The sequence below is a fragment of the Mirounga angustirostris genome, unplaced genomic scaffold (assembly GCF_029215605.1).
Source record: "Mirounga angustirostris isolate CCGP_5_RB_7025 unplaced genomic scaffold, mMirAng1.0.hap1 SCAF_4, whole genome shotgun sequence".
In the NCBI taxonomy this organism is placed as follows: domain Eukaryota; kingdom Metazoa; phylum Chordata; class Mammalia; order Carnivora; family Phocidae; genus Mirounga; species Mirounga angustirostris.
The window spans coordinates 68,397,749-68,411,240 of NW_026991712.1; the positions used below are offsets into that span (position 1 = coordinate 68,397,749).

At 36.2% G+C, this 13,492-nt stretch overlaps 1 protein-coding gene across 2 annotated transcripts in view; it reads right to left on the reverse strand.

Moving 5' to 3' along the window:
- Window positions 1-13,492, reverse strand: part of NKAIN3 (sodium/potassium transporting ATPase interacting 3) — a 631,576-nt gene that overhangs the window by 280,678 nt on the left and 337,406 nt on the right. For both annotated transcript variants that reach the window (XM_064588280.1, XM_045896497.3), the window contains exon 3: window positions 7,427-7,507. In XM_064588280.1, the coding sequence (XP_064444350.1) occupies window positions 7,427-7,507 (81 nt within the window). The remainder of the gene's footprint in view (window positions 1-7,426; window positions 7,508-13,492) is intronic.

A 13,492-nucleotide genomic window follows, 5' to 3' on the forward strand; every position in this document is an offset into this window, starting at 1 on the left:
AAATCGTGTGCCATGGCAGCTGGTGGGACAACACTGGGCTTCCAGTGGCTGCCATGACAAATTGCTGCACAGATACTTTTAGGGCCATTTGTGTTCAAGACCCCAATCAGTCAGAGGCTTCAGGCCCATACTTCCTCATACCATCACAGAACAAGAGACACTTTCTCTGTGCAAAGAGAACCTTTTAGATATTATCAGTGTTATCTGTGATGTCCCCTCTACAGGTTACATAGGAGAATTTGGTACAAAGCATGTAAATGACTTGTGATTGCCTTCATCTGAGAGTAGTGTTGAATAATTGTTATCATAGGCTCCTCTGTTGTACAGGGCCCTTGAGCTTAATGCTCGTTAGTTATAATTTGGCTGTGTGGTGCTCTTTTATTTTATAAAACTACACCATGGTATATGCTGCTACTCTTGTTTTATAAAGTAAATAAATGCAACTAATCAGGCTCTCTTTGAATCTTGTGAACACTGGAAATGTCACCTGGAATTCTTCATCACTAGGATTGTACTCTTAATTGACATTTCATAACAAAGAGGTTGTGTCTTCAAAACAAACTAATTAACATCACAGCAAGAAATTCCAAAATCTTAATGGCATTTTCTCATGTTCTATTCATTCTACACGTTGTGCTAAAATGGTCTTATGTTCAACTGACTGCATCAAAAATTCTGCAGTAGCTACTTTAAATTGTCTTTACAAACATAGCAAAGCATTTGAATATAAGCTATAAAAGTGTGGTTTCTCTGCAGCACCAAAGTTTTCTTGAAGATAATGCTTACATGGAAATTCAGCAGGCATGGCCAACTCAGAATGGTTTAACTTACGTAACCCATGGCTTAACAAATTACATCTATTAGAATCATCATAGATTTATTAAAAATAAATATCATCTAGGGGCACCTGGGTGGCTCAGGTCATGATTCTGGGGCCCTGGGTTAGAGCCTGCTTCAGGCTTCCTGCTCAGTGTGGAGTCTGCTTCTCCCTCTGCACCACCTGCCGCCGCCCCCCCCCCCCCCCCCCCAGTTCATGCTCTCTCTCTCTTTCTCTTTCAAATGAATAAATAAAATAATTTAAAAATGAATATCATTTCATCGAATTTAGGGAGAATTAGGCATATTTGAAGACTGTCACATCGGCAGAGGCCACTAGTAGAAGCTGAAAAGACTAAGGCCAGCATGACGTCAGAATCTGCAACCTCCACCATCAGCTATAGGATGGCGATGTAAGCAGTTGACTACTTCCTGTCTGCTCTCCCAGAAGAGTAGAGTCACAAGAAGGGAGGAGAGGGGTATGTGAAGGCCTTAAGCACGGTCAGCTCTGGTGAGGGCACAACAGATCTGAATCAGACAGGAGACTAATTTTGAATGACCAAATCTGTTACAGAATCTATACACAATGTAATAAGGAATGGAAATAGGGTTTGAGACAAAATAGTTGAGAGACTGTTCACTCTCGAGAAATAAAACTAGTTTATAATTATAATCCAGTGAGTTGAGACAATAAACTAGCTATCCAGGTACTATGTTTACCCTTCTTTAAAAATTGATCTCAGGCATATTTTCATTATAAGAATATGAATAAACTATAAAATACAAAAAAAACCCTTCTGTGTAGTTTTCCAATTATATTTGCCTGGGCCTTGTTCAATACAGTTTCTCTAGTCATACAGCAACAGAACTTACTGTTGATAGAATAATACATCCATCTGCTTTTTTGGAAAAAAAAAAACTATTTGAACTTCTACAGAGGGGCATAAGATTATCACACAAATTTCTGATTAAAAACTCCTAACACCACCCACCCTGCAGCATTTATTTAGCAGTATGTTATACTTTCTATATGTCATTGGACTATAACATAGGGGCAAATTATATTTTTAGAGCAAATGTTTTCAAGACATTTGCATTTGATGAAATTTATGAAAAATAAAGTACTAAGTTTAAACTGGGTTATAATTTTCTTTATATGGAAAAGAAGCTACAGGGGAAAACAATGATTTTCCCATATAAAGAAGGACCCTGAAGATGCTATTTTAAGAAGTTGTGTTCACTTAGATCCATGCCAAAAGAAAAAGTATAGTTTAAGTCTTTTGGAATAAGAAATGCATAAATATATTTATGCTGCTTTGCTATTTAAAAAATAATAATTGTATTATTTTGGAGAAAAAGGGTTTAGACATAAAAGATGAATGAACCACAAGGAACCAAACATAAAAATAAACATTTGCAAGTCTTTGGGTCTTATATTAATTTAATGCCTGGAAGCAGATTGTGATGGTTCTTCCTTTATTAATCCTTAATAACTGGGTAGATATCTGCTTCCACTTCCATCTTCCCCTATCCCAGTCAATATCATATGCAAAAACATTCTTTCTGGATAGCAGGATAAGTACATAACAATATGTTAATTCTGATCCTGAAATATTTTGCTATTCTAGTGAGCTTAGTTTATGCATTTTCCCAAAGTGTCTCATTGATATAGATATGACATTTACTTCATGATAGAGTAAATAGAATACCATTCTTGTAGTTCTAAATGTAGGCATAATTTTGCTGGGTTTCTGGGATGCTCCTGTATCATTTGCTGCTACATGATTCTCAAATAAAGATATTTTGTGCCCTAGCTTCACCCCTCTGTAAAGCATCATATTTCAAGATTCCTTTTGAAAAATGTCCAGGTAGGAAGAGATCATGAAAAGGAAAAGATAAACATAAGTTTAATATTCATTGCTAGATTCAGTAAGTTGCATTTATTTCAATAAAAAAGAAATACACTATACATCATTGATTTAGTTTGAAACTGTCATCTGAAAAAGAATTCTTTGAGACAAAAATATTTAGACTGTTTATAAGAAATAATGGGTGGATTGTAAACAGCCGAAGGAAACTGAAGTTCTGTTTCCTAAGCAATTGCTCCTGTACATAACTCTGAATTGACTCTAAAAGTCTTCTACTTGAAAGTGCCTGTCCAAAGCCACAGTTAGTGGAAGAATCCAACCTTGAAGGAAAATGAATCTTGAGTAAGAAAGATAATTTTTTCAGTAAGTACAGAAGAACAATTCAGGCTAGGTAATAAGAATGAGCCTTGAAAAGAAGAATTATCTCATTGATCTTGCCTGGCTGCTCAGGTGAAATATTCAACTGAAGAATCTCACAAGAGAAAAAGACCCTTATGTATGAAAAGGTGACAATTTAAGTCAAAAAAAGACAAACAACAACAACAACAACAACAAAAAAAAAACAGAGAGAGTGCTATTATTGCCATTGGGGGAAATGGCTTAAATTTCCTTAAGAATCAAAATACCTATAAATTAGGTCACAATGGAAAAAGTCCAGTTGTTAAAACATGATATAGAAGGAAAAAAATGAAGGTAGGTTTCCTTTTGTGTGAAGGCAATGTAAAGCACCTATACAGAGTAGAAATCAGTAAGGGTTAGTCTCTCTCTCTCCCCCACCCCTTGTTTATAAGTTTTTGAAAGGTCCCCGATCAAAGCAGATGATTAATAAGATATTCATAGAACTTGTTTATATTTATTTTTCTGTCTAAATTATGCTCATGCACAGTCATGCACATTTTATATTCTATGAAAATGAGCCACACTAAAAATTCTCTAGGATCACAATGTGTAAGCTCCACACACCTTTCGAGAAAAGGTGATTAGAAGGAATATTAGCTCAAAGTTTGTACACTTTAGAGCAAGCAGGGGCATGGCGTAAGATATTAGCTTAAATTCCTTTGGAATTAAAAAGAAAGTACAACTTAAGTTATCAACACAACTTATTTTTCACTCTCTTTAAATGTGGTAAATAAGTTGAGTTTTCATATTTACATTCTGAATGTATTCCTAGGGAGGAAAAAAATGATTTCAAGTCTTGCAACCTCCAAAGAAGCAGCAATAACTTATTAATTGTGCCCTGGGTGATCTTAAACTGTGGCAGAAAAACAGCCTCAGAGACTTCCAAAGATGCATAAAGTTCTCCTAGGGGGAACAATAGGGACACCAGGAGAATCCAGCTGCAGAAGTATTTCAAAAAAAGCCATTTACATGTTGAAGGAAAGGATTTAATTAATAGTGTTACAGCTGTGAAGTTAATATGCAGATCTGAGGTCCTATCACAAGGGACTGTTACATATTTTTTAAACAAGTCACTCAGTCTTACATTTTTTCCCCTTACGGCTCTTGCATAGTAATAAATATATGTCCCGAAGGCTTCAGGCGAGAATCATGATGTCTGCTAATTTCTTCAATAATAATAAAGATGATGATGTTGATGGCAATTATGAGAACCACTATTTACTGAAACCTCACTCTCTGCCAAGATCTCTTCTAAGTCCTTTATATGCATTATCTTATTTAATTCTTTCAACAATCCAGTAAAATTAGTGCTGCAGTTTTCCTCAAAAGGAAGCTGAGGCTCCAGGAGATTATGTAAATGCAGACCCGTAATCATCCCTGACCCCACCATACATGTACACCTTCCTTAAAAACAATACAGCCATTTCTTTTAAGTTCTGGAAGATCTGAAGAGAATCAGGACCCTCAAGACCAGTGTTACAAACACACGATGCAGAGCTGATTGGCAGATGAGGTAAAAAGGAAAGGAATATCTGGATGTTGGGATCAAGAATCCCCATAAGAAGTCAAATGTAGAATTGTTCATGTCCACAATAATGTGCACTAATAGTTAATAAGAATGATTATGTGGTTACTGTCACTGGAACAACACCGAATAGAGATAATTGTGGAAATTAATCTGAATCCAGTCTGGGGGAAAAGATCTGTTATTTTAGAATGGATATTTTAGGCAAACATCCAGGCCAAAGGAGACTTCTATTAATCTATCCAAGTGGGTAATGCCAAGGAACGCCTTCACGAACTAGCAAGAAATAGAGAGCTCTAGAAAGTATATACCAGCATATATGGACAAGGAATTTCTTATAAAAACTAGAGTCCAACCTCGAAGTGTTGTAGAGGTGCTTGGGTTTGTCAAGCGTCCTTAACTCGGCTCAAGTTTTCAGAATAGATTTCCTACAGACTGCAACTGAGGCTACACTGTGGCTAACCAGGGAAATGTTACCAGCCTTTAAGGCAGTTAATAGAAGGAGAACAACAGAAAATCTTTAAGATGCTCACTTTGGCGTCATCTATCCTTTTAGCGACCTAGAATACTTGGTTGATTGCCTAATGGCATTTGAATGCGTAATAAAATGAGTGACTGGGACTAGTATATCCCTCATTTTTAACCTTGCACCCAAAGAAATGAGAAAGAAAAAAACCCTTGACAGGCATATTGATATTAGAAAAGCAGTTACAAAAAGCACAAAAGTTACCTTGAGCAGCGGAGGGAAAACAGACTGGTATGGAAAAAAAGACTACCATTATTATCTTCTTATCACTTCATAGGGTTGTTTTGAAGCTTACCTGAGTTACCGTAAATGATGTGCTTAAAACAATGCTTCATACCCAACAAGTGTTGATTACTACTACCATTTATTGGCAAACTGGTCCCGTTTTTATATTTCACAGAGACTTAGCATGGTTAAGTGATTTGCCTAAGGGCCCATAGTTAATAAGTGCTAAAGACAAGATTTGAGTGAAAGACTTGGGATTTGAAATTCAGTTTTCTTTTAGCATACCATAATACCAATTCCATAGGACAAATTTCTTCTGGTCTAATTTTTTCCCAAAAAATCGGTTTATATGGAAGAAAATAGAAGAGAATTACTACCCAGTACAGTAATGATTTAAAATGACCATTCAAATTACAAGATACAAAATGCCATGGTTTGAAAAATGCTATGCTTAACTTATTATTCACAATTATTATATTCATAAAATTTGCATTTTAAAATTACTTTATAATCTGCGTGTTACAGAAGATAACTAGGCACTGATTTAAGCCCTTTTTTCTGTCTTAAAAATTAGAGGTTAAATGTGATTAATGGCACAAATATTAAGGGTAGATGCTTGTGCATATGTATAAAAGTCAGTATTAGAAATGTCATTTTTGGCTCCTGAACACATTTGCCAATATGAGAAAATGATGACAATTCTAATTATAAGGTTATTATAGTGTAGAATAAAGAGTAACCACCTCTGGAGGTTCCGGAGAAAATCCTTCAGGGATTTTTGCTGTTTAGCTAAATCAAAAATTCTTTGTTACCCTATGCACTTCAATGGAGCCTAACAATTCTGAGTCTGTGCTAGTCAATGCAAATTTTCTAAGCTCTAAACCCGCAAATGCTAGTAGAAGACCATTATGTTACTTAGAAGTTTTCAGACGATCATACAATAGAATAAGTTAGCACACATACAGTGAATAATGAGAAATCTGAAAAAAGAAAAAACAAAACACAACAACAACAACACTATAGCTTTCTTATTCTTTTTGTAATTATACTATTACATTTCTTCTCTATGATTTCTACAAGTAAAAATTGTGCTGGTTTATGAGAAAAATGTATGAGAAACACAGCTAGAAACTTTACCCAAGATGCCCTTACAGTGGGATGGCGAACGAAAGCTGGCTCTGCAGGAGTCACAGTGAAAACTGTGTGCTTTGCTGACACTAGATGCAGACAGACAGAAATGAGGCTGGTAACACGTTGCATCAAGACAACTCTCGGGCGCCTGGGTGGCTCAGTTGGTTAAGTGACTGCCTTCGGCTCAGGTCATGATCCTGGAGTCCTGAGATCGAGTCCCGCATTGGGCTCCCTGCTCGGCAGGGAGTCTGCTTCTCCCTCTGACCCTCCTCCCTCTCATGCTCTCTGTCTCTCATTCTCTCTGTCTCAAATAAATAAATAAAATCTTTAAAAAAAAAAAAAAAGACAACTCTTGTCTGTCTGAGCAGAATTTCAAGATGCACTTAGTTAGTGAATATATCCTCCACTTACACATATAAGGCTTTCATCCTTTGTCAAACTTTTATTTTTTCAGAATTAATATTGAAACAAAGACAGTGACTTGCTATTCATATTTATTACATTAACGTTTTTGTCAATCCCCGTTTCCACTTTAAATTACGAGAATGCTCAAAACCACTTTTCATTTAACATTTGGGGCTGTTGTCACTGTGACATTAGGCCTTTTTAAACTGGACATGAGGATACACTGGAAGCTGAGTTTCAGTACAGCTTAACAAACCAAACCATAAAGCCATAGTTAAACCATAAAGCTCCCAAGATCATTCTTTCCTGATCAGTATCCAAACTTATTTTTGATTAGTATTACATTTATAATGTTATTCAGATTACCCCTCTCTCTCTCTCTATATATATATACATACACACACACACACTCTCTCTCTCTATATATATAATACACACACACTATATATACACACACACATATAGTCATAATAATTATTTATTAGTGTACTCTTTTTAAAGTGTACCTATTTAAAAGCATGATAAACTTACCTTAGAGAGTCCACCTACTTCCAAATAAAAGCAGATAATGAACACGTTCCAGGTGACCCAGAGGGCAGTCCATACTGTGTACTAGAGAGAAAGGGATCAAGGGGGAGAAAGAGAAGAAAAAACGTAGAGATTAAAGGCATGTATACTAAATAAATCAATAATAAAAATGTCAATAAGTCTAAGTCTTCTGGGAAGAAGCAGGGCACGCTCAGAAAAGAGTGCTCCTTATGAGGTCCCCTAAGATCTAGAAATTAAAAATCCAATAGTTTCTTTGGCTTTCAGTGGATGCCAATAAAGCTAGATTTATTTTTAAAGTGCTTTGCTGGCTTGCAGATAAAGTTAAATCCAAGTGCTGACTTGATTTCTGTTTTCTGAGTATTAGCTTTTCCAGGGAATACAATTATGCAAATTTTCTGTGGGTTATCTATCTATCTATTAGTTAATATTATAAGCTGTCAAATTTTTAGGAATGTTAGTCAAAACTCAGCACTTTCATATGCCTGAATGAAGATCATGTTTGAAAATGGATGTTTGGAGTAAAATTAACAAACTTTCCTATTGAACTATTTTAGTATGAGTGGAGTGTGTATGTCTCCAATGCAACCATATAAAATATATTTTTAAAAAACACAACAATTAAGAAATGGGATTAAGAATGAGCAAATAAACGACAGATTTCCACAATGGGAAAATACCTTCCAATCACAACCAACAGACTCTAAACATGCTCGCCTTACTGATTAATTGGTCTTATTAATGTAATATGTATTAGGAAATGACTTCCCTGAGAGTACTGGTCAGTCTGAATTAAGGTAGCCTTAGATCAAAACTCATCGGTGGAGAGGGTCTTAGGGTGCAATTCACCTAGTCACTGATGAAGAAACTGAGATATAGAACTGACATTTGGGTAATAGCTTGGATGACTGAGAATAGAATTTACTCTGGGAACGTAATACAACGGTTTTCTCATTCATTTTACTTTACCACAAAAATCTATAAATTCTTAATTCCTTAAATAGACATACTAATTAAATCACTGCTTTTTATCAGTGATTTTAATCATCACATGCTATTGTCAAATTAAAATAATTATTGAAATCATTTCATTAGCTGTCTCAAATAATAAAATTAGGAATTTTAAACACTGTGTAAAATAGCCATGTTCCTATTGGAAACCTTATCAGGAGGTTTTAACTATTCATAAAATTTAATTTACATTTTGTGTCTTTCTGTCAGTTATGATTTTTAAAAGGCTTTCAAAATAATCTCATGTAGGTGCCAAGTTCTGTAACTGGTTACATTTGATGTCACATTATACATCTTGTTTTCTTTCTGGAGAGGGGGTTTTGCTTTTGTTATGTTATTAAGAATAATGCAATTATAATTATGAGTTAAGGCTCCAAAATCACTGGAAATTTAGAGAAGCTGGCAAATACGTTAAAACATTAACACAAATTAAAATACACAGGGAGGCTTTTGGTATTTGTAGATATTGTTGATGCTGCCAATATTTTCTGTTAGTTAAGTCTGGTATGAATGGAGTTAGTTTTAAAAATGTGCCAACTGCCTTGAAATACACTTTTATAAACCACAAAATATTCCCATGAATAATGAAAATAGCTAACCTTCAACCTCAATGTATACTTTTTGCAAACTGATCAAGTCACAATAACCACAACAAATTTTAAAGCTGCTGCTAATTGGTGTCTGACCTTTTTCATTCCAAATTAATCTAATCATGAGTCTATTAGAATGAGAGAACAGTGCAGACCACTAATTCATGAGAAAAAAAGCCAGTGACAAAGGTTAAGGAAAGGACATAAAAGAAAGGAAGACTAACATAAGGAAATAAACAAAAGTCATTGTAAAACTATCTGATTCTTAATTATTAGGACAGCAAACTTAAATACTTAAGTATTCTTTTAGAAAAGACAATCCACTCATAGTTACAACAAATGCATAATAAAACAAATCTATTCAGAAATCACAGCACAGACTCAGTGATTGAAGTGATTCATGCCACTTGTGAACTTTCAAAGATAAAATTATCAGGCTGAGTAGGTTCCAAGTTTCAGCTGCTAACTTCCTAACAATAACATGAGTTATTACTCCGCTGCTTTCTCTGTTCCTGGTACTGTGTTAAGCACTTTCTATGTTCCTGGTACTGTGCTAAGTACTTGATATGTATCAAGTTATTCAGCCATCACACTAAACCGAGCAGGAGAGTAATCATTTGACCACCTACTTAGTGTCATAGCTGGGAGAGGAACTCTGTCTGACTCCAGAGCCGATGCTTAAGTATTACATGATAGGCTTCATTTTAAAAGATCTTAGGCAAAGGACCATGGAATAATTTAAAAGTTAATACTTCACCAAATTTTGCAACTTATCAAATGACCAATTCACCAAATTACCAGTTTTCCAAAAATTAGTTTCACTGATATAATTCCAGAACTGGCAATGTATTTGAATAACAATTTCTTGTGTACTTGGCAACTAATGTGTTATGCGTGATATGAATGTTATGGTTTTTTAAAAACAATACTGTAAGCTTCTCTCTTCTATATATTGGTTTGTTGAGAACAAAGATTATTTGTATGACTGAATTTTAGACTGTTATGAGATGAAAACTATATACCTCACCCTGCACTGGGGACACAAGTCTGTACATAGAGATACAGGGAAAGAAATCTCTAGCCATACAAACACATCCATAGGCATTTACCTACGCAGGAAGTGTTAGGACAACATATGTACTCTGTTTCGTGTGCATACACAAGGGGGGGAGGGGCAGAGGAAGAGAATCTTCAAGTAGACTCCCTGCTGAGGGCAGAGCCAGACATGTGGCTCTACTGCATGAGCCATGAGATCATGACCTGAGCTGAAACCAAGAGTCGGACATTCAATCTACTGAGCCACCCAGGTGCCCCAATATATGTATTCTTTTTGACATGGGTTATTTTATTTATAATTCAACTGAAATAAGAATTAAAAAAGAGATGACTTCATTTTTAAGAAATACCTTTTGGTTATCATGGAGCATGCCTATATGCTCATATACCCAAATACATATACTTGCAGTATAGAAAAAACTTCCCAATATATGTAAAAAATTACTCTGTGTAATTATTATTATTATTTTTAAAGATTTTATTTTTTATTTGACAGAGAGAGACACAGCGAGAGAGGGAACACAAGCAGGGGGAGTGGGGGAGGGAGAAGCTGGCTTCCCGTGGAGCAGGGAGCCTGATGCGGGGCTCGATCCCAGAACCCTGGGATCATGACCTGAGCCGAAGGCAGACGCTTAACGACTGAGCCACGAGGCGCCCCTCTGTGTAATTATCTAGCTACCTTTTTATTTGTTGTACTTTGCTTATGTTCAGTACACATATTTTAAATCCTAATTTACACAGATAAAGCCTATAAGATGAAAAAAAATTGTCCATGTGCTCTAAGTAGCTTCCTGAATATTTCATGGTTTTACAAAGATATTTCAGTTTTTTAATTGAAATGAATTTTGGAAGTCTTGCAGTCTATTTCTTTCTCATTGAGCAATTAGTCTATAACGTGAATTATTTTTACTTCCTGAGCTTGTTTTCCAATTACCAGAAGGGCCATTTATTCATTTACTCACATGTGCATCAATCAGATATAGTATTACGCACAATATGTTAGACTTATAATTTTAAAAAAGTAGATTTCCTGGTCACTCATTGTTCTAACAGTTTCTGGAGTTTAGTATTCATTTCCAGAAGAACTTTAAGAGAGTAATGTGCTATCCCCTTCATTTTAATGGCTAAAAAAGCAGAGTGAAAGCAAAAAAAGATATATTGAACAGTTCAATCATTTACCAAGCACTTACTCTGTGTTAGATTATGTTAAGCAAGTCACATACATTACATAATATAATTCTTAAAGACAATCTGAGTCAGGTTTTTACATATGAAGTTAACTATGGGACAAATTAAAGTCCCAAGTCTTCACACCCAATAATTGATAGAGGGGATTTAATATAGGACCAATTAAATGGAAAATGGACACTCTTAACTGTCATGCTGAGTAGAAGCTCAGGAAGGAGGTTTATGGTGACATAGCAGGGAAATTTTCCTGTTAACAATTCAAATTACACAAGTTCTTGTTTACACATGAGCTTTGGCATAAAAGTCCCAATTACTAAACTGTGGACCTAGCAAATTAACTTGGCTTTCTTTTTAATTTTTAAAAGCAGTTTTGAGTTAATTTCCAAAGTTGGTATTTATTCAAAAAATTTAAATTAGCTAATGCTTTTGCATTTAAATTAACTTAAAACTACCTAATTAAATTACTGCCCATGAAATAATGAAGATTTAAATAATTCTAGGGCAGAATCTCATTTTGGAATTTCTATGTCAGATTTAAAATATTTGATATAGGAATAAGCAGGAGGAAACAGCTGATTCTAGAACAGTACTTTATGCTTTCTGCTTCATTTTGTCTATAGTCCAAGAAACACAAAAGGTGCATTCAAACCTACAACTGACCTTGATATCCACTGTCCAGTCCATCCTATAAAATAATTTCATCCAATACCCTTTAATTCATTTATTCTTTGTTCATTCGAGTATAAGTATCTTTAAAGCTCCATGCATACCAGGAGATACCTAGAATACAACAATGGGTAGGAGCAATGAGCCTGCCAGCAGGACACAGGTGAATGGAACGAGACAGGCTAGAAGCAAGCACTGTCGCTGTGCAGAGTGCTAGGGTGGAAGGTGTCACCAGGATCCACGGGATCAGAAAGGAGGAGGCATTTATCCTGGAGCAGAGTGCTCAGGCAAAACTCCTAAGACGTGGCCATTCAGTGGAAGCATTATTAAGAGTTTTCCAAGAGGGCAAGGAGAATAGGGCATTCCAGGTAGAAAGAACAGTGTGTGCAAACAGAGGAGGCAAGAAACAGCATGTGGTCGTTAGAAAACACAGTAGTTGAGCATGGCTGGTATGAGATAGGGGAGTGGGGTGGGCAGAAGAGGTAAGCAAAGGAGCAGTTTTATGAGCTTTGATTTTCCATGCCGGGAAGCCAGCAGTTTGCCGATAGACACTGTAGAGCTTGTTCTGTGAGGTCCTTTACCATAACCATTTTCATGAGGGTTTATGAATTTAATTCTTTAAATTCAACTGTGATAAACCCTGTTTGTTGTCGGAAATGGCAGTAACTTACCCTCTGTGTTTCCGTGCTCCAAAATGTCTGTTACTTTGAAATGGATTAAATTTGACCGGCATCATGGGTGATTGTTTCAGCCAACAGAGGAGGCTAAGAATACTGCAGGTGAGTTGGAGAAAAAATCTCCTGCAATCGAAAAGCTCTTTCCCTGCTCAGTGAAAAGGCACTATGAATTTCTAATCCAGGACTCCTCTCATTGCCGCTGAAAAGTTGGTGCCTCCTGAGGCACACCTTGACTAACCTGACACACGCCATATTTGTTTTCTGACTTTTTCATACTAGAATTAATCCCAGGCCACCAGTGGTAGATCCAAACCAAAGGATTCATGGGAACAACTCAGGGATGAACTGCCCGTGGTGTGAAGAAGGTAACATGGCCTAGCCATCCTTCCAATAACAACCTGATCTTCCCATCAAACGCACTCTTTGTGAACACATTTCCCATGCTTGTGGATTAATGACTCTTCAACCATTTCTCCCCAATGGACAATTTATACCTATCTTAGAACAAGAGGTAGGGCGCCTGGGTGGCTCAGTCGGTTAAGCGACTGCCTTCGGCTCAGGTCATGATCCCGGGGTCCTAGGATCGAGTCCCGCATCGGGCTCCCTGCTCTGCGGGGAGCCTGCTTCTCCCTCTCCCACTCCCCCTGCTTGTGTTCCCTCTCTCACTGTGTCTCTCTCTGTCAAATAAATAAATAAAAAATCTTTAAAAAAAAAAAAGAACAAGAGGTAATCTGGAATCCCACACAGGTAACAATATTCTGTGATCAGCTGAGGTGGCAGGGCAGGATCATTTTCAATATCAAAATTTATACCAGCAATGCCACCATATAATCTGGAATCTGGTAGTGAAACAAAGTATAAAA